Below are 19,918 nucleotides of genomic sequence, written 5' to 3' on the forward strand. Positions count from 1 at the left end.
ACGACGGATAATGGTGTGCTGATCACCCGCAAACGGTCGATCCGCTCCCGCGCCTGGTCCTCCACTCTACGCTCCTGTGATCGGCTTCTGGTCTTCACCAATCGCCCATGATATACCGCATCTCGGCCCGTTGATCGCATCGGAACCAGCCTCAAGAGCATCGGAATGCTACCTCAGCAGCTTGAGAAGTGCAAATCTTCTTGCGGACCTGAGCTTCGCCACCAACCTCCCGTTAACTGGTGCTCCTTAGACTCCCCGTGATGATCCATGCCCGGGCCGCGATCATCAACGTCTCGGTTTGCCCATTGCATATGACGCAACCGATTCGATATGCTCTCGTCCAATCGACGCCCTCTCCGGTTTTCTGCTTTCAGTAACCCAGTGAGTACCACCCGTCTGGCCATGCACATGTGGGCTAGATTTGCCAAGCAACCTATCAGAGGCGAAAGAGGTCAAACGAGAGGGTTCGGTCCATTGATCACCGATGCCCTCGGGAGCTCATCAGTGGTGTTTATTTTTTCTTCCTGACTGTTACCCACCCTCTTTGACTCTGGTTAAGATACTCGGTTTCCGACGGCCCAGCTTGTGTATTAGTACGGGGGCGGATTATCTTCATTAGAATTGATTCCCCATCGTGAAGCTTTTGATATTAGCCAATATCTCAAGCACATGACTGCGGCATGTGTGGGGAGCGGCAACTTCCACACCCTCTCCCAACTACCCGCGCTCTCAATGCCTCCTGGACGAACAGCATCGTTAGCCCCCTCGTTGACGATACACCCAAAGACTCGTTTCGTGTATCATCCTGCTGCCCGTTCAAAATGTCCCTCAGAAATGCACTTTGGGAGGTTGGGTAGTCTTGTTGCAACGCCCCAGCTGGCAACACATGATTCGTAGATTTCAGGATTGCTTCTTCTTCAACCCCCTTTTAAGCACCTCAACCCCCGTTTGCTTTTGATGGGGGGCGGGGGCTGCGGGATATGCGTGACATCGAGGTCGACGTTGTGAACCCCGTCGTTGTTTCGCCCGGCTCCAACAATTGGATGGCAACACCTTATTCTTATTACCGTTTCGGGGTCTTTTATCCACAAACCTACCCACGACCGTTTACTTTGTTCGTCGAGATGCATGCGCTGCTTTTCTCTCATTGGCCTCGACGGGGTTTCATCGACAGCTGCTGCTCAGAGGCGATTGGTGCTGTGTTTAAAAAAAACAGGCTCTTTTTATCTGTGGTGTGAGGCGCCCGATTCGCAGTCTAGCACTGCCCCCGCCCCCATCTTTTTTTGCTGTTGCAGTGCGGGCTCGACCAGTGAAACGGCTACGCTGGATGCTATCCCCCACGATGAGCGTTTGAGCTCGAGGCTGGTGTGGGCTGATAGATTCGTGATGTGCGCGCTCTGGACTGCTGTGAGCGCTAGATGCGGGGAACATTGTGAGGGACTGCGACGTTTCGACGTTTGAGTCCGAGACAGCGCTGGAGATGGACGTCAAGGCGCCCGGTGGCATCTGTCTCCTAATCGCCTCGTGCCTAAAGCAGCTGACCTACCTATCTGCTACCTGGTAGGTCCTATAGGATAGATGTCTGGTAGAACTGCATCTATGATGCAGCTGAGAAGAAGTTTGGACGGGCCGCGGTTGTGACCCGGACCTTTAGCCAGCCGTTTCCGCTGTTACTCGAGCCTTACGCGTTTAACGTATGTGTGGTAACACGACAGGGTAGAGAAGCTCGGCACTCTGACCACCATGCGGGAGTTCTTCGTCAGCATCAAGGTTACACAGCGGCTGAGAGCAGCGGAGGCGGGGCGACAACCGCGGGGACCTTTGTTGCGGAGGGGCCAGGGACGGGATGAGCAGAGCTCGCATGCCGTGTACACGGCTGCTACTTCTTCTGGTAGGAGCGAATCGAAGGAGAAACTGTATGGGATGAGGCGGACTGGGTGGGCGTGGGAAAGCAGTACCGGTCGTTGCATGAAGACCAACATCAACCGCCTTCCAGCAGCTAGGAGACGGAGATCTGAAGCCTGGGCCACCACCGGAGCCGCTTCTACCGCGTGGTCGGAGCCGCGGGCGTGCGTGGGAGTGCGCGCGGTAGTCCGAGTACGCCCGGAGGGGAAAGGGCGAGTCGCATGCGGGATGGCCGATACCGCAAGTACAAGGGATGTAAGGACGGATTGTATGTACTGTACTGTACACGTGCGTGGGCGCGCAATACATATGCGGTCATCCCGCGCCTGTGCTGCACTCGGCGAATGATGTAGTATATTGTCGGTTTCCTTTTGGTAATGAAGACTGGCGGTAATGCTAGGTAAATTTCCAGACAGATTACATGACACGGAAATTTCATGGTCTCTTCCGGAAGGGCATTCCGTCACGAATGGATTGGTACCTTGGATGTTGTGTAGGAAATTCCGAGGCGGAAAGGAAATGCACCGAGGCTGCGCGCTGCTGATGCTGCTGATGCTAACGCACAAATGTGCTGCATTCCTGCACATTCGTAGGCAGACAAGCGTACCATGAAATGTATTCTGTCGGTTGGCTGCATGTATGAGCTGAGGGCATCCATGCAGTAGTTCTGCATTTATGCCACGGCCCAACTTTGAGGCTTGCAGCCGGTGCTCGGCCCGATGCTTCTGTTGGAACTGCCTTGGTATGTGTCGAGGGGAGGGTGTGTTGAAGATTGAGGCTGTGTATCTGTCTCACTTGTATAGAGGCTGGGGATACTGGCGGTGAGAGGTGAGAAAATTTCGTTTCTCTCACAAGCATGAGGTGCTACTAATAGTACAAACTGTGACTCAAACACGGGTTAAGCAATTAATATTTTTAATTTTTTCTTTCTAGATTAGGTTCGTGTGTTGCGTCTGGAGGCTGAGCAAATACCGAGTATTTCGGGAGTGTGCTGTAAGGGTGTAGGCATCATCTTGACATCAAGGCGAGTCGAGAAGCAGTTTTGGTGAGCCAAGATCTTCGGGAGTTTCTACACTGCAGATCAAGCCTCATCGGCCATCAGGGCGAGAATTCTCACCGCTCCGAACAACATTTCTCCACTTCAAGGACCTGAGAAGAAGGCCTCGGCCAACTCATCAGTCCCCGGGGCAACCGCACCTTGAAGCCGCCGATCGGGATGCCCATCAAAGCTGTCGTTAGGATCCGGTAGTATCCCCTATTCACTCCCTTGGGAGCCGGATAGGCACAGTATGTGAAGTGCACTCCTCATCGGCCGGAATAGAACTTGACTTCATGCCTTGACTATTGCAAGAGCTCGTAAAAAGACCTATCAAGCATACCAATGCCCATCACCTTCTGTAAACCACACGTAACCTGAAACCTCTTCTGCGTACGTCGAGCCCCTGAGCGGCGCACCTCCTTCACCCCCCACTCGGCATGTAAAATAACGCACTCCCGTGAGAGACGGTCATTGGTAAACGCAACGTTTCTAGGGGAAGGGACACGCAGTTCCTTGCTACGACACAAGAGGGCTGAACTTAGGTAACTGCACCCGTCGTTGAACACTCCCGAGGACGAGTGGCCATGCAATTCTCAAGGGCCGCCCTAGCAAGTTAGCATTAACTCCAACAGTTGTAAGGGTCAGCATTAAGTCACAAGGGATAACCCCAGGAGGATGCAACCATCCTTTCCAGTAGCGTTGAACGGCGAGCACCACACGCACCATTAGTTAGAAGCCATGCGAATAAAAAGAGCAAAGTAATGTAAGGCAAACAACTAACTAGATAACAGGCATGGTCAGTAGAGTGTGTTTATGCTAAGAACTCGACAGTGCTCTTCTTTCCCTGGTAGCCCATCCGAACCTGCATGCTTTACCTTGCTGCTCTCTCTCTCTCCTTTCACTACTCCTTCTCACACAACCTTACCCTGACACACACACACACACACACACACACACACACACAAACACAACACACAAACATTACTCACCCACCTACCCACCCACCCAACCAACCAACGTCTCTCAACATCCTCCGTTCACAACCCTCACCAACACCCCAAACAACCCCGATCCCAATCCCAAACTCATCCCCAACTCTCTCATCTCCACGGCCATAACAAGGGCTTCAGCCTCCTAAATCCCAGCCCCGTTTCCCTCCCAGCCGACCCAGCTCCTCGGCATGACCCTCCAGATCTTGACCTCACCACTCCTCAGGTCATCGAGCTTAAACGACTCCAGCTTGACCTTCTTACTCTCCCTCCCTTGCTCCCAAGCCCTGACCTTCTTCTTCGTCCCATCCCACTCGGCCACGACAGCCACATGGTCCGGCTTGCCCACCTCGACGCTATACTTTGCGTGCATCGCCCCGTGCTTGCCCTGGAACTTTGCGTTGCGGATGCTGATGATGTCCCCCGGCCGGATCTCGTCGTTCTGCGTCGTGCTCGCGTTGGCCAGGTTGGAATACACCAGTGCGCCGTAGGCGCGCGTGCCGACAGGCAGCAGCGCGTCTTTGAACGGGCGGAGGAGCTCGTAGACTAGGGCTTGCGGGGTGCCGTCGCCGACGACCGTATCCTTCTTCCCTGCGACCGCCTCGCCAATGGCGCGACCAAACTGCTCGTAACTCTGCTCGAGTTGGTCCTGGCGCAGGGCGCGCGGCGGCGGCTCATGGCGTTGTTCTAGGTGCACGTCCGATGGGTCCTGCGGGCTGAAGCGCACCGTGATGACCGTCTGCGAATAGTCCTGGAAGAGGACGTAAATGTCGCGTGTGACGATCATCTTACCGCCCTGGTGCGGATCGGCGGAGCTTGACTCTTCAGACTCAGAAAAGATGTCCTTGCGTCCGTGCAGCTGGGAAGGGAGGCCGTTGGGGTGCAACCACCAGCCCGATTGGCTGGCTAGGTCGATGTCGTTAGCAACGAAGCCAGACTCCATCGAGGGCCGCGTGATGTCGGTGGACCGCCGGCCAGCACCGGGACGCTGGATGTCCAGCGACTGCCGCGTCGTTCCGCGACTAGGCGGCGGCGGCGGAGACCTGGCCGTGTACGTCGGGGCTTCCTGGGTGAACATCTCCTCGGGCTGCCTCATGTGCGATGGCGGAGTCGGCATCGGATACGAGGGCGCTACAGGGACGCCCTGAGCAGGTGAGCTGTAATTATAGGGGTCGTACTCATCGTCATAGCGGGACATCTCCTTGGGAGGAGGCGGAGGGGGTGGCGGGGCTGACCGGGGCATATCTACAGATTTGCGAGCATCCGGTGGAGGGGGTGGTTGACTTGGGATCGGTGGGGGGCCTGCTCTCGGAGCCGCAGAAAAGGGGATCGGAGGCGCCTCGGCTGTTGGGGACCGTGATGACATGACGTCCTCGAAGCTCGACTCACGCTGGTGCGCCTTGAGGGCATCCTTATGAGGGACTGAGGACGCGATATCTGTGTCATAGTCGCCTTCGTACTCGGTAACCTCTTCTTCCTCACCGCTGTCGCTATCCCTATGCGCTGCCGGCACAGGTGGCGGCGGCGGCAGTCTGCTGTCGGCCATCGAATCCCGCCGGACTTGTGGCGGTGACGACGGAGGTGGGGGAGGAGGCCTGGTTTGCGCAGGCGGAAGCGATGGGGGAGAGCTCGGAACCGGGGGGGCCGGCCTGCTGTTGCGCTTGCTCGACGCAGGCTCGTACGAGGTCGGAGAGCTGTCTTCGTTGTAAGGAGGACGGCCGTCCTGCGAAGCACGGGGCGATGTCGGAATCGGCGGCGGAGCGGCGAACGCGGGCGGCGGTGGAGGTGGCGCTCTGGTAGCTTGCGTTATATCACCTCTTGCAGAATCGGACTCCCCGTAGGGCCGCTCTGAGAGTTCGTCGTCCGATGCAGAACCTTCGCTAGGGGATTTGATCGCAGACGCAGCTGGTGGCGGCGGCGGCGGACGAGCTTTGTGAGATTAACAATAATATTCCATGGTGCGGAACGGCGGGCACTACAATACTCACACTCCGCAGGTACAGGAGGCGGAGCCGGTCTTCCACCAGGAATTGGCGGAGCGGCTCCCTGGTCGATTGATGGCACTGCAAGCTTGTTAGTCTTGTGGCACTTGTTGGATGTGTTCAGCCGACATACAAGGCGGCGAAACCTCCTGCTGCGGGGTTTTAAGGCGGGATTCCTCCTCGTCCTCATCCTCGTCCTGCTCAGCTTGCTTCGGCTCCGGTGGCGGCGGTGGCCGCATAAGCCCTGGTAGAGGGACGGGGGGTGCGCGCGCAGTTGGCGAGCCCGGTTCCTCGGCCTCCTCGGCTCGCTTCTCGGGAGCCGCCTTCTTCTTTTTCGGAAGTATGGGAGCCGGGGCGCCAAACAATGGCATGGCCATTCCGGGCATTCCCATGCCGCCTGCCATTTTGGCCATCCTTGCGCGCAGCTCCTCCCTGCGTCGGATTTCCGGATCCACGTCGTCTTCCTCCTCCTCCTCGTCCTCCTCCTCGTCCTCTTCTTCGTCTTGGTCACCATCGTCCTGTTTCGCCGCCGCGGTGACGTGCCTGGCCCTGCCGTCGCTGTCCTCCTTCTCGGTAACGTCTTCCTGGCCTTCGGTAGTATCACCGGCCCCCGACATATCCGCCTCATTACCGTCGCGGGGCTCAGTTCCTCTGGAGGACCTGCGACGGGGAGGGTGCGCAACTCGGGGTGGATGAGACTCGTCCGTGGATGTCTTTCTATCCATCTCATCGGTGTGGCGCCGTTCCAAAGGCGGTGCAACGCCTTCGCCTTCGGCAGCGTCATGACTGTCTAGGCGCTTCTTTGGCGGACGTTTTGGTTTCTCCTTCTTGGCGGCGGCTTCGGCGTGTCGCGCGGCCGTTTCCATCTGCTGTTTCTGAAGAAGAGCCAGCCGCTCCTTTAAGCTCATCGGCTTGGGTTCATCCTCGCCAGCTTCACCTTCGGCCGTCGATGCGGCGGGCACGAGCCCCACTTTCCCTGCATTCTCGAGCGCCTCAGCCTCTTGTTCTTTGACCTCTGGATCTTCATCTCGGCGATAAACCTTTGCCGTGGGTACTTGAGTCACGGGCGGGACGTAAGCATTTCTGCTAGGCGGAGGCGCGACGAAGGGTTTCTTGATGAAGCCGCTGCTGCCCGAGCTGAGACCGCTTGGCTTGAAGGGAGCAATCGGTGGGGCTGCAGCCTTGTTGAACGCCGCAATGCGATCCTTGAACGAACTGCTAGTCGGCTTCTCGGACACGGGTGGCGGGCTGGAGCTGGGTTTGGGCACTGAAGGGCCGGGTTTAGTTGCAGGCGGCGGGCTAGCAGTCGAAACCCGGGCAGCTTGCGGAGGGGGCGGGGCGGGAGCGGGAGCGGGAGCGGGAGCCTGCGCCGGCTGTACCGGTTTGGCCGCCGGAGGTGACGTAGAGAAGGTCTGAGGCGGCGACGCGGCCCTCACGGGCTCCAGACCCTCGTCAAGCTCCGGTGCAGCCTGCTTCGGCGAATCCGGTGCGGGGGCGGCAGCAGCGGCAGCTTCGGGAGCGGGCTCGGGCTCCCTCTTGGGCCGGGCTCTCGTCGGCCGCGGCGGAGCGGTGGGCTCAAATTTCTCGACAAAGTTCCTCGGGAAGATCCCCTCCTGTTTCGTTCCATTGCCGTCGACGTACTCCCCGCCGTACCAGTCGGCATCTTCCTCGTCGGTCACGGTGATGATTTGGCCGACGGTAAAACTTAGGTCGTCCTCGTGGCCCGAGGCATAGTCGTACAGTGCCTTGACCTTGAACGACATGAGGACGCGGCTCGCGGCCAGCAGCGGTTTGCTGTGGTCAACAGTCGTTGTTGGTGGGCGTTGCAGGGTGCGGCGGGGCTTGGAGAGCTCGCCGAGCCAGGTGCCGCACAGAGGGCGAGTTCGTCTGCTAGGACAGTGCGAGGGCTGGAAATGCTTCGAAAGCGGCGGATGCCTTGCGTAAACAAAGCTCCCGTGCGGTGCAAGTAGCAAGAGTTTGGGCGAAGGGATGGGGGGATGGCTCCAAAATCTCAAACGGTTGTTGGAGGTGTTGTGTCTGCCGCGGGCCAAGGGCGGTCCCCGGCTCTTGGCTCTCCCTGGTACTTGGTGGGAGGGCGGGCGGCGGGCAAGGCCAAGCCAAGAAAGTCGCTTTCGACCTTCGACGTCAGCGCATGAAGCAGTTCGCTGGCGCTTCACACCACGGCCTTACAGCCTACGTGTGCCGTGTCGCAGCGCTCGAAGTGTCGCCAGGCAGCAATTCACCCGGAGCAGGCCAGGAGTCAGGAGGTGGCTTGGGCATTCGTTGCTGCGTTGGAGTTCCAAGCTTGTTGCTCTGTGCGTCGAGGGAACCCCTCTCTCGAAATCTAGGAAGGTGGAGCACCACTGCAACCAAAGCTCTTGTCGCAGCGCAGCGGTTTTCTTGGGGGGGGGGGTTGTTGAGCGCACAGGCCATGAAACTCGGATCGTCGATGCAGAAAAGGGCCGTGGATTCGCACAGTCGTCGCTCACCTCTGCACACCGCAAACACTCCGCAATACACCGGACGGCTTGTTCCTACCATGAGCGCAGAATCAGCGACAGGTTCGGTGTCGGCGCCCAAACCTAAACAGCCCAAGGGCATCCTCAAAAAGACCACCACAAGCCCGCCGCCACCATCGCAACCGCAGCCGCAACCAGGACCGTCACCATCCCCATCCACCCTCTCGCAACAACAGCAACAACATCTCCGCCTCCTCCAACATCTCGCCAAAACCCAACTCAAGCCGCCCGTCCCCATCGAGACCTTTGAGCGCCTCTGCCAACTGCCATCCGACCCCACCAACCCAGCCTCTTCCCCGTCCGCCTCCGACGTCCGCACCTTCCTCACGGCCCTCCGCGAGTTCCAGCCGCGCGAGTATCTCGACCTCATCGAGGAGCGCACCATCCTCGGCAAGTGCGGGTACACGCTGTGCCCGCTCCCGCACCGCAACCTGCGCAACAAGTTCAAGATCTCGACGCGGCTGGGGGCCATCGCCAAGACCGAAGACCTCAACAAGTGGTGCAGCGACGAGTGCGCGCGGCGGGGGCTGTATCTGAAGGTGCAGCTGGATAATCCGAGCTATGTCAGAGGCCAGGACGGGAAGATGGAGGTGCTGTTCGAGTTGCTCGATACCAGCAGCAGCGGGAGGAGTGGTAGTAGGGAACTGATGGGAGGGGACGGGGAGGACCAGAAGCAGCTTGCTCGGGCCATGGCTCAGCTAGAGATAGACAAGTCCAAGAAGCAGAAGCAAGCGAATGCCTCGCTTGCTGCTGAGAGAGGCGAGGGGGGTTTCCTCGGCCAGCAAGGCAAGGTCGAGGTTACGATCCAAGAGAAGACCACAGATGAGCCGGCCCTGCCTCCCAGCGCCGAAGACGGTGCCCACCAAACGGTGGAGGGCTACAAGACCACCTTTGGCACAGGCAAGAAGCCCGGCGAGAGTGCCGACGTTGGCAGTGATAGCGACGATGATGACGATTTTCCCACCATCCGGTTGTAGTTGGCTGTATTTGAAAGAGCCTGCCTATTTGGACGGCAGACAACTTTCGCTTGGGCCTGTTGCCCCCATATTCACCTTACGGTTCAGGACGTCGACCCAACTTGGTAAAGGGTGACGATCGCAGTAATAAGAGGCAGGAAAGACCACAAGGACGGGCTACAGCCTCGGGCCACAGTTGTCTCCGGTCTAAAAAGGCAGGTTCCCCTGAATGCTCAGTGAGGGGCGTCGGGACAGGGACCGTGTTCGGCGGGCATTACGATGGGACATTAGCATGATACCCGCCTTAGACATACAGTGCCCAAGCACCATAAATTCACAGATTTCAGCAATGAGAACCGCAGCTCTGAATCATCAACCACCACGGACAAGGATCACCGGCATGAGACAGGCCTTGCAACGGGACAGTCCAGTCCAAGCACGCTCATCACAGGCTCCAGAGGGATAGATAATTGGCGATCAAGCTTCATCCCCGGAATTACCCAAAGGGAATCAGCGACACCTTGCGTGGGCAACAGATCTCTCGTATTTCCAGAGGATCTAAAGCGCTGCTCTCACTACCTCCCAGATAGACGCCGTGTAGCCATGCCCATGAGATGCCATAACCCGCATCTGTGCCTTTTGTAGTCGTGAGATGTATTGTATTTCGTGACCCCCTTAAACCTGCCGGCGAGATATTTATCGAGCACACGCTTAGTCGCGACGAGGGCGGTCGCCAAACCGCCTGGCGCCGCGCTCGACGACGGGGTTCTGGGTGACGGGGACGACGTTGACGGGGATCGAGTCGAACTGTTGGTTACACACACACACAAGTTAGTGAGAGGCCACACCTCGCAACCCATGTAAAAAGAAACATACGCCGAGGTGTTTGAGCAGGTCCTTGGTCTCGCTGTCGACGACGAGCTGGCCACCATCGGGGTCCTGGGTGAAGTCGAGGGCCGAAACCTCGGGGACGTATTGATCCTTGCGCTCACGCTCCTCCTCCTGAAGCTTGAACGAGATGCCGCGAACGGGGCCGCGCTGAATGCGCTTCATCAGATGGGTCGTGTAGCCGGCAATCTGTTTTGAGTTGCAAAGTCAGTCAAAGTCACTCACACACACACACACACACTCTCTCTCTCTCTCTCTATTACACCCAATTCCAGTAGCTTCTGGATACCGAAGAGAAACACACCTTGTTGCGCAGCCGCTTCGAGGCGATGATGGCAATCTCATCGCACACACGCTTGTTGGTCTCGAAGTCGAGGGTCAGCTTGGGGTAGTACCGCTCAATGATGACCTTGGCGGACTTCTTGACAGTCTTGGTGCGAACGCGACCCATCTTGACGGCTTGCTGTTGGTTAGCGGGTGAAGCTTGGAGTATCGGACAGCGAGGTTTTCGGCAAGTGAAGGTCGCGGGCTGCGGGAAGCGATGTACTTTTTTTCGGCGGATTGGATTGTGGGGTTTAGGGCATGCCAAGAGTAGCGTGGCTGGGCACTGGTCTGATATGGTGGCTTGCCAGTCAGAGGGGGGGGACTGGCTGTATCAAGCCACTTCTAGCACGTGACTCCCTCTCTCCTGGATACTTCATCAATACAACAGCAGAAACAAGACGACGAGGGCAAATTTTTTTTTTTTTTTTTTTAAAAAAAAAAAAAAAATAATGTTACCGGGGGGCTACGATCCAGAAGAGACGCTATATTGTGCGCTAGCCTGACTTGACAAGGTGGATGCTTCTGAAAATCTGTGTTTTATTCTACAGAAGGGGTTATTCTTACAACACGATCATCGCCATCAAACCTCGTCCATTACTTCAGAAGCCCGTAATCCGCAGCGCTCGACATGGTCGGAGCGGCCGCTGAGTAACGCCTCCTGATTTCTGTTGCGCTCTCCTGCTGGTTTTGCAGCTGGGATTGAATCAGAGCCGACCCCAAACAGGCTTTCTCACCGAGCAGCTCCTGCGCGACGAGCGTAGCCTCGGCCCAGGCCTCCGTCACTCCCATCAACACCCTCCCGCTCTCGTCAACCGACGCCCTGTGGGCCTGCACCCACAACTTTGCGCCGCCCTCGACGCTGGGGTCTAATTTGGTCAAGGCGTTGCCGGTCTTGCTGTTCAACGCATTGTCGCCCGCCGGCGAATCGACGACGAAGCCCGCCACGCCAAGCTTCGCTGGCTGGTTGGTGGCGGCCCGGATCGGTCTGATGACTCTGGCCAGCACGGGTTGGTGGTGCTTCTGGGGCCCGTAAATCGGGTGGTTGTCCATGTACATGGAGGTGCGCAGGTACGAGATGCCCGCCGAGGGGTGTGTGACTGGCGGGCCGTAATCGGCCCATGGGCTCTTGACTTCACGGTACTCCATGATGCTACCCTGGTTCTTGAAGTTGGCGAGCCCCTCCTGGGCGCCCATACTCGGCCTCAGAGGAGCCAGGTCCAGAAACTGGCCGACCATGTCGTAGAGCAGCTGGTGATTGTATCGCAGCCGCCGCAAGTACTCGATAAGCTGCTCCTCCGAAATTGACCGCGGGTTGATGGAGGCCGGCGGCTCCTCTCCCTTTTCCACGGCGGCCAGCGTGGCGGCCTCGTTCATTTCACTGGCGAGCTTCTTCTTCAAAAACTGGCGGAACGCAGCGCGCTTGGGCCTGACTTCCTTAACCACCCACTCCTTGAACTTACCCTCCGTCATGCCAGCCAGCCAGGGCCCGCTGAACTTCCATCGATGATCGCTGAGTTCGGCCCGCTTCCGTGGGTCGATGGCCGTGATATCGACCGCGTTCTCGAAGACGGACTGGCTGGGAAGAGACACTTTGCCTGCCAAGTGGGTCTTGCCGGCTTCACCTGGCTGACGAAGCGTGATAGGCAGGCCTAGTTGTTGGAATTTTCGGAGGGTCATGGCGTGGTCGTGGCCGGATGTGTAGTCGGTAACCTGCTCGATCGAATCGATTGCCTTGACGCGCAGCAGCGGTTTGGACGACTTCGTTGTTGACTTTAACGGCAATGGGCGCTTGAGACCCCAATCTCCTTGCTTCCGTGGCGCGCTCAGCGTAGTGATGACCTGATGGGTCGGGTACTGCAGCGTCATGGTGTCGGAGCTGAAGTGGCTACCCAGGGTGGCATCGTTGGGCGGAGGTGGAATAGGTGCAGGCAGAGAGAACATCCGTGATGTGCGGAGGAGAGCGCCTCCCGGAGACACCCTCCTGGTCGCCATTGTGACTTTCTGACTTGCGCCCGTGAGCGCCGTGTGCCGTCGCGGTCGAGGTAGGAGAGAATCACGAGTTTGGAACCTCTGCGAAAATTCGGAGCTCTTTGGTTGGCTGCGCTCTGCCCATTGGCTCAGATCCCAATTAGACGCCAAGGCAATCATCTGTAAAACCCTAACCCTGGTACATTGAGCCCTTCGCATCAACTCTTCATGGGAACCAGGCTCCTCTACCAAACGAAGCAAAATAACGGTTGACACCGCCGGATACCAGAAGCAATCTATGTTTCCATCAAGTCAATGCCAACGCGCTTCAGCGCGTCGACGGCCCAAGACGGGTAACTAGTTCTATCCGGGTATAAGTTCCCAAAAAACTCCTTCACGAACGCCGGGAACCTGTCCGCAATAATGGCCTCCCTGGCCTGGCCCATCAGACTCAGCTGGTACCACACATTGTGTAGCGTCAGTAGATGCGCCGCCACCGTCTCCTTGGCGGCATTGTGGTGAACAAACGCCCTCGTGATACCCATGGCCCCTTCTTCTTCCACGGGTCTGCAGCACGGGCACTTGCAGCCCTCTTCGATCGGGCCAAAATCAGCCGCATACATCTCTCTCTTCATATTGAGCACGCCGTGCTTGGTGATAGCATTGCCAAACCTAGCGGTACGCGTCGGCCAGACACAGTCAAACATGTCGGCGCCCAAGGCGACGCTGACGACCAAGTCTTCGGGGTAGCCGATGCCCATCACGTACCGAGGCTTGAGGTCAGGCAAGAGCTCGGTGCAGGCAGCGACGACCTTGCAGAAATCATCCTTGGCCTCGCCGCCGCTCAAGCCTCCTATGGCGATGCCCGGCGTGTCGCGCGCCAGCATCTCGCGGCAACACTCACGGCGCATATCCAGGTCCAAACCGCCTTGGATGATGCAAAACAGGTTCTGCCGGTCGGGGTACTTGTGCGCCGCGATGCACCTGTCGAGCCAGCGCACACTGCGCTCCATTGCCTCGCGCATGCGTGCTTTGTCAGGAGAGGTCGTGACGAGCACGTCGTCCAGCTGCATCATGATGTCGGAGCCGATCGAGTTTTGTAGGCTCATCGAGTGCTCCGGCGTCAGCAGCATGGGGGTGCCGTCGTGCGGAGAGAGGAAACGCACGCCATCCTCGGTGATGTTGGCGAGCTTTAAAAGGGAGACCATTTGGAAACTACGCTGGTCAGTCACTCAGTCAGGACTTGAGGGCCGCAGTCCAGAAACGTACCCGCCGCTATCTGTGAGGATATTGTGGTTCCATCCTTGCAGTTTGTGTGCCCCCCCAACGGCGTCCAACACCTCTTGGCCAGGCTTGAGGCCAAGATGGTATGTGTTGTTGAGACAAAGCCGACATCCTGTGCCCTCGAGTTGATCGGGAGTCAAGCCTTTTAACGATGCCTGGGTAGCCACAGGCATAAAGATTGGCAAATTGACGGAACCATGGGGCAGAGTCAGGACGGATGCGCGGGCGCGGGTTGTCTGGATGTGGTGGTCTTGGTGAGCTTCGCTAGGGTACCAGAATCGTGACAAGAACCTACCGAGCACCGCGCAACAAGCTCAAAGGTGAGCGCAGCTGACGACGCCGACATTGTCGAAGCCATCCTTCGTGCCGCCCACATTCTCCGCCCGGCGGGTATGCAACTATCTAGCGATGGGCTCCAGTGAACGATCGCAGCGACCCGTTGGAACCCGCTGCCAAGACCGAAATTCTTCAGCAACCCAAAGGGTCGTTTGGGTGGGGTTGCGTCACGCCGCAGGCGATCGGATCTAGGCCCGTCCACTGCGGCTAACCAAAATCATCCACTGACGGCGGTACAGATCTCAGATGCGTTCAGAACCGTGGGTCGTCCCGGAAACCGTACCCCTTCTTTCCAAGTGCGACTTCGACGGGTAGAGACTGGACGCGATAAAATACGATGCTGATAAGCATATACTAAGGAGGGGGGAATATCATGATATGGGAAGCAAGCTGGAGCACAGGGAATACTTGTTTTGCAACAATATCCGCGACTTACGTGTGAGGCCTCGATTCGGATTCCCGTGCAATTAGAGGATCATGGTCTCCGTGTCTCTGTCAAGGTTACTGAAGATGGCGTCGCCGCTCAGGCAATGCATGCAACAAGCGGGGCATGGACCAGTTCGCCCCCTACCATAAAATTAACTCGTACTTCAAGAAGCCAAGAGTCATAGTATTATATCTGCTTGGAACCTAGCTGGTTAGATCCCTCCGGCATGGGGGAATTTTGCCCGGAGCTCGGGGCAGAAGCATCCTCACGACTCTAAGATTCGAGCTCCGTCTCTTTGATGAAAATTTATATGCTTTGCTATTTACATAGCAGCTCACGCACGACCGCACTATAATGGCCAGGGGAGCAACCAGCTGCTATGACAGGATCTACGGACCATTAAGGAAAAAAGTAGAGTCGAGATTCATGAAAGGCAATCGCGAACGGTTTAGACAAGACGGCGGCATCAAAACACGGCCGACCGAATTTAAGCAATGTCAGATGCAAAAGGCTGCCCAGGCTTTTGATATGAGCCTCTGCCCCCAAGACCGAAGGATAGCATTACTTGGGAAGTTGGGCTGCATTATTTCACCCAAGCTGCCCCAAGTTGCCCCAAGTTGCGGCGCAAGGTCGGCCCTTGTATTTTATCGAGCGGAACTTGGCGAATACAGGCTGGAGACGGCCTGTTAGGGATCGAGGCCTGTGACCAGCTAAGAACGTCCGCTGATGAGATGTCCAGAACCACACTGTCATGAAGTGGGAATTTTAGAAGGCATATTATTGGAGGCTGAGTAGGGATGCTGCCTTGGATACGGGAGGCGAGGATGCACTTCGACCAGAAGATATTGCCAAAGTGATGGAGGCGGCGTTAGAGTGCACTGGCAAGAGAGTCTTGCATTGTAACGCAGTGGAATTACTGAGAGGGGGCTGCGAGCCTGTTCAATCTCTCCAAGCATCAGATGTTCTAGTAACCCATGGAAGTGGCAGTCGCAGCGTACGGGACTTGGGAGACTTTGCTGGCCAGGTGATGTTCTACAAGTCAAGTCAGCAAAGTTCTCGTATCTCAAACTAAGTACCGCTTCGCCCTCAGATACAAAGCCTCTTTGCAAAAATGATCAGCCACATGCTATCATTGGAGTCAGACGAAGCTTTCAATGACCGCATGGATCAAGGTTCGCTTGAGAGTGTCCTAGAATGGCGAGTGTGACGGCATGTTAATATCGCGCTTTTACTAAACTTATGCTGTTATACAGTCTCGCGGGCGGGCAATATATATGCGCTTGCAGACTGGCTGAATCAGGCACCATGCCATTCTATTTACTTCATGCTTCTGCTGTGTCAGCGGGCAGCGCTGGTCGCGCGGGCTTGTAAGGCAGACTAGATAAGTCGATAAAGATAAGCCGTAGAGGAGCCTCCCGTCGAACCGGATTTCAACTTCCGCTCGGACCCGCCCCACCGTGCCGATCCCTGCGCCACGCTCACTGGGCCAGAACTTGGTTGTAAAAGTCATACGACTCTTGGATTCAGATGCCGGTACCTTTCGATCCATGTGCGCCGCATGCCGCCGGACCTGAAATCCTTCGTCATTCGGCATTTTCTTTGCCTCCTATATGGTAGCGTCGAAGCAAGTGCGTCTTTTCCGCAATCAAACGCCGCTGTTCCTCGTAGATTCGATAGTCAATTGCACCAGAAAAAATCCTTAGGCGCCCCGTAGAGGTCTCTCCCGTGACACGCGATGCCAACACGTTTGTCATGCCAAGGGAAAGATGGCCAGGCCGAGCCCCAGACGTCCTCATTCTAAATCTGGGCTGCGATGCCGCTCCCGTCAATCCAGGCAGCGCTGCACCGAGGCGGCGCATAATTACATCAGATGAAGCCTGGCCAACGACCCATGGGCCCTAATCCCAAAAGACCCCTAATGGGCGAAGTCCCACTGAAAAGCCTCAGCTCCGAGGTTCAAGATTTTCTTTGTATTTTGCCTGAATCATAAGCAGAGCCTTGTTTCTCCGTTGAGTCAATAATATTTATCTACATTGCGAATCACACTTGCTACGTCTTCGAACGGAGCTGTTTTACATAGCCTCAACCTTACTTACACCCGCCTCCGGGCAACCCCTCTAACCTCCATTACGTTATTTGTACCCAGCGCACCCGCAAAGAAAACAAAAGCCATCACAATTTCACGATGTCGACGTCCTCATCGTCAACTTTCCACACCTCTTTCCCCCTCTTCCCTCTCCTGCCCCCAGAGCTCCGCCTCCAAATCTGGCGCCTCGTCCCCCAATCCCGCGTCATCACCCTCTCCTACCTCCCCTCCCCCTACGCCAACGACGACACCTACACCTACCACACCCCCAACACCCGCCCGCCGCGGCTCTTACACATCTGCCGCGAGTCCCGCGCCGAGGGTCAGAAGATCTACATCAAGTGCTCCATCCCCACCATCCACCCCGGTTACCAAGAACAAGAACAAGAACAAGAACAACATCAAGGAGAAGAAGAAGAGGAGAGATACTTCCACCTCCACCCGCACCTCGACATCCTCTACCTCCCCCGGCCACAGCCTGGCCTCGATCCAGCCGGCTACTCGTCGTGGGCGCACGAGTTTGGGCAGCGCATGCCCGTCGCGGCGGCGGCGGCGCGCAGGCTGGCCGTGGACTACGTCCCCGCCGAGCTGAGGCGGCCGTGGGAGGTGTACGGCAAGCTGTGTCTGCTGCGGGGGTGCGCGCGGCTGGAGGAGGCCTTCCTGGTGATTTCGTCTCTGGGGTCTGGCGGCTCGCCGCCGTCCCCGCTCGAGGGCGAGGTCGAGGGTCTCGGCCTTGGGATGGAAGAGGGCGGGATGGGGTGGGGGAACGGGATGATGCAGGAGGTGGAGTTTGTAGATCCGAAGGGGGAGCCCGGGGAGATCATGGGGATTATGGAACGGGTGAGGGAGTCGTTTAGGTTCGAGGTGGATGGTGGGGGGAACGGGGGGGTTAGGGGGTTGTTGGGGAGGAGGGGAGCGGGTGACGACGATGATGATGGGTGTAAGGAAACCGAGGGGCTTGAGAGGGGGCTAGAATTGATCCCTAAGGCGAAGAAGAAGAAGGTGTTGAGGGACTGGGGGTGCTGGGTGGGCTACGCTGCGTGCACGGGGTCAGGAGTTAGGCTGGTTGTCTGAGGCATGAAATCTGGCGGGGGCGAAAACATAAGATGCTGCGACGCTACCTGCGGCTGGTGCAGGAAGCTAATGTGCGGCGGGGAGAGCTCAACTTCACTCGGCCTACTTGGCTAATATCATATGAATACCTGGTCGTCAAAAGTGTGTATTACCCGGTCTCCCCTATGCAGACCTCCTTGGCAGATGCTAAGCGGCCGGGGAGAAAACTCGGCGCTTAATACAATGAATTTAAAGATTAACAGTCCATTATTATCCCATCTCTAATGCATTATTCCACGTTCCTCAGCTTGCATCATAGATCATTACTCGCCCTTTGAATCCGATAAATGTATATTCCTCACGAGCTCAGATGAGGATGAAGAACGACAGGAAGAATGTCGCCAGGTTAGCCACCCAGGTCAAGAAACCAGGCGTCGCCACCCCAGGAGCCGCCAGGCCGGTCGAGGTATTCTCCCCCCCGGCGACAGGCGGGCCGGTAGCCGTGGGGTTGGAGGCATCAGAAGAGACAGTCTGGGTGGGAAGGCCGAAGCCCGGGAGGTCGGCCGCGCCGGGGTTACGGCTGGATACCGAGCTGAATTGGAGAACGGAGGTGCTAGTGGGCGGGGCATCGTCGCAGATGGTTTGGAAGCCGGAAATAACTACGTGTTTATGTTAGGATCGCCTCGTGGGGTGTGCATCAAGAGGAGAAATGCTTACCTTCATAATCCTCGGGAACAGCGGTCCGGGCGAAAGGCGCACATGAACTAGCGTAGTCCTCGAAGCGTGTGTTGAACGAGCCAGAACGGTCGTAGCTATTACCACATGTCAGTATTGTGAAGTTTTGCTGTTGGAAGAGAGGGGCTCACCAGAAGCATTCTGCCACCTCGCTGATCCGAGCAGTCTGGAAGTCGATTTCCTCAGAGCACGAGTTATAGATGCTCATCATGGACGAGCACCCGGCAGGTGCTACGACGTCGTCGTCGTCGCCGGACCCCCTTGTCCGGGTCGCAGCAGGGGGCACCGTTTGGGTCGCGGTACCGCCGGCGCAGACACCTCCCCCTGCTTCGGAGCATACACCCCATAGCATGGAAACAGCTATACAACCTTAGTATACCCACATTCAAAGCATATAAGGCTACCGGCTAGAAGAGCCTACCTTCCAAGACGGTGCTCGCTTCGCTACCCGATGCCGAGCTATAGATATACTCGGCGCAGTCCGAATAGGCCGACACGACGGGCGTGCTGGATTGGCAGCACATGCAATTCTCGAATTCGGCCATAGGAGCATCGGTCTCAAGGACACCGGCCGAGTAGCAAGAGCTGATAACGGCATCGGCGGTGGCGCAGGCACGGAGACCATCGTCTTCGTCTATCGCGGCGCCCATCACATCGGCGACAAGATTTGGCGCAATCTGGATATGGTCCACTTTTGTCACCCTTACCACGTCAACATATCCTTCAAGCAAAGCGATGGCGCGGTGCGCGAGGGCAAGCGCGAAGAGGAACTGTCGAGCCATTTTTGCTGGTCACAGAAGTCAGGCTTCTAGGAGGTTGAACAGAGAAGACTGCGGTGGATGTGTAACCCATCACGCCGAGGAAAATGAGCGGGATGCAGGAAATATTTAAGCGATTCCTTCGCGGGACGCGAGGCTGAATGGGCCTGGCGAAAACCAGGTCTGGTCAGGCTTCCAGCTGCACGATATATTGGCACGCCAGGCTTACGTGGGGCCCTGAGAACCTGGGCTATGGAAAGCTAGTGCTGAACCCATTTGGTTAGAGGCTGCCCACCGCGGTCTTTCGCACCCACACTAGACTCCGTGGCGACAACATCACCTTCTTGTCGCGTTGGGGCTGAGGATGCATTTGAGTGTTGGCAACCAAAACTGAGCTTCCGAGAACACAGGTGCCGACCGCCCGTTGGGCCACCCTGCTTGTCCTGCCGATGTGATTGGAGCAGAGCTCAGGTCCAGAGCAGCTGGAAGCTCATCCCCCGCTCGATATTCTTGGCATCATGTTGTGGCGTCTTGTTGGGGTTAGTCTCGAGGGAGGCTTCATGGGTCCAGGCTTCCCGTCACCTGCCGGAAGCTCAAACGAGGCCGGCAGTTCTAAGCGTAGAACCCATCTCCATCTTTGAGGCCGGATTACCAAGGCTTTCAAAAGTT

General features: G+C 57.2%; 7 protein-coding genes across 7 annotated transcripts; 2 read left to right on the plus strand and 5 right to left on the minus strand.

Annotated features, from left to right (window-relative positions):
- Nucleotides 1–4,078: 4,078 nt before the first annotated feature.
- Nucleotides 4,079–7,678, minus strand: BBC1 (assembly of actin patch protein; the record flags this gene model as incomplete). The annotated part of the gene is made up of 3 exons (XM_071062222.1): nt 4,079–5,862; nt 5,922–5,996; nt 6,049–7,678. 3 exons carry the CDS (start codon nt 7,676–7,678, stop codon nt 4,079–4,081), a joined length of 3,489 nt encoding a protein of 1,162 aa, XP_070918323.1.
- A 776-nt stretch (nt 7,679–8,454) lies between these two features.
- On the plus strand, nt 8,455–9,411 carry MFIFM68171_06803 (uncharacterized protein; the record flags this gene model as incomplete). The annotated part of the gene is made up of 1 exon (XM_071062223.1): nt 8,455–9,411. One exon carries the CDS (start codon nt 8,455–8,457, stop codon nt 9,409–9,411), a length of 957 nt encoding a protein of 318 aa, XP_070918324.1.
- A 690-nt stretch (nt 9,412–10,101) lies between these two features.
- On the minus strand, nt 10,102–10,729 carry RPS17B (40S ribosomal protein eS17; the record flags this gene model as incomplete). Its single annotated transcript, XM_071062224.1, has 3 exons — nt 10,102–10,197; nt 10,267–10,467; nt 10,583–10,729. 3 exons carry the CDS (start codon nt 10,727–10,729, stop codon nt 10,102–10,104), a joined length of 444 nt encoding a protein of 147 aa, XP_070918325.1.
- Nucleotides 10,730–11,196: 467 nt separating this feature from the next.
- On the minus strand, nt 11,197–12,594 carry MFIFM68171_06805 (mitochondrial 37S ribosomal protein bS1m; the record flags this gene model as incomplete). The annotated part of the gene is made up of 1 exon (XM_071062225.1): nt 11,197–12,594. One exon carries the CDS (start codon nt 12,592–12,594, stop codon nt 11,197–11,199), a length of 1,398 nt encoding a protein of 465 aa, XP_070918326.1.
- A 272-nt stretch (nt 12,595–12,866) lies between these two features.
- MFIFM68171_06806 (uncharacterized protein) lies at nt 12,867–14,200 on the minus strand (the record flags this gene model as incomplete). The annotated part of the gene is made up of 3 exons (XM_071062226.1): nt 12,867–13,785; nt 13,840–14,090; nt 14,150–14,200. 3 exons carry the CDS (start codon nt 14,198–14,200, stop codon nt 12,867–12,869), a joined length of 1,221 nt encoding a protein of 406 aa, XP_070918327.1.
- A 2,602-nt stretch (nt 14,201–16,802) lies between these two features.
- MFIFM68171_06807 (uncharacterized protein) lies at nt 16,803–17,777 on the plus strand (the record flags this gene model as incomplete). The annotated part of the gene is made up of 1 exon (XM_071062227.1): nt 16,803–17,777. One exon carries the CDS (start codon nt 16,803–16,805, stop codon nt 17,775–17,777), a length of 975 nt encoding a protein of 324 aa, XP_070918328.1.
- A 345-nt stretch (nt 17,778–18,122) lies between these two features.
- Nucleotides 18,123–19,273, minus strand: MFIFM68171_06808 (uncharacterized protein; the record flags this gene model as incomplete). Its single annotated transcript, XM_071062228.1, has 4 exons — nt 18,123–18,415; nt 18,474–18,568; nt 18,623–18,851; nt 18,913–19,273. The coding sequence occupies 4 exons, from the start codon at nt 19,271–19,273 to the stop codon at nt 18,123–18,125; spliced, it is 978 nt and encodes a 325-aa protein (XP_070918329.1).
- Nucleotides 19,274–19,918: the final 645 nt, after the last annotated feature.

The sequence above is a fragment of the Madurella fahalii genome (assembly GCF_045866475.1).
Source record: "Madurella fahalii IFM 68171 DNA, scaffold_3, whole genome shotgun sequence".
Lineage (NCBI taxonomy): Eukaryota > Fungi > Ascomycota > Sordariomycetes > Sordariales > Madurella > Madurella fahalii.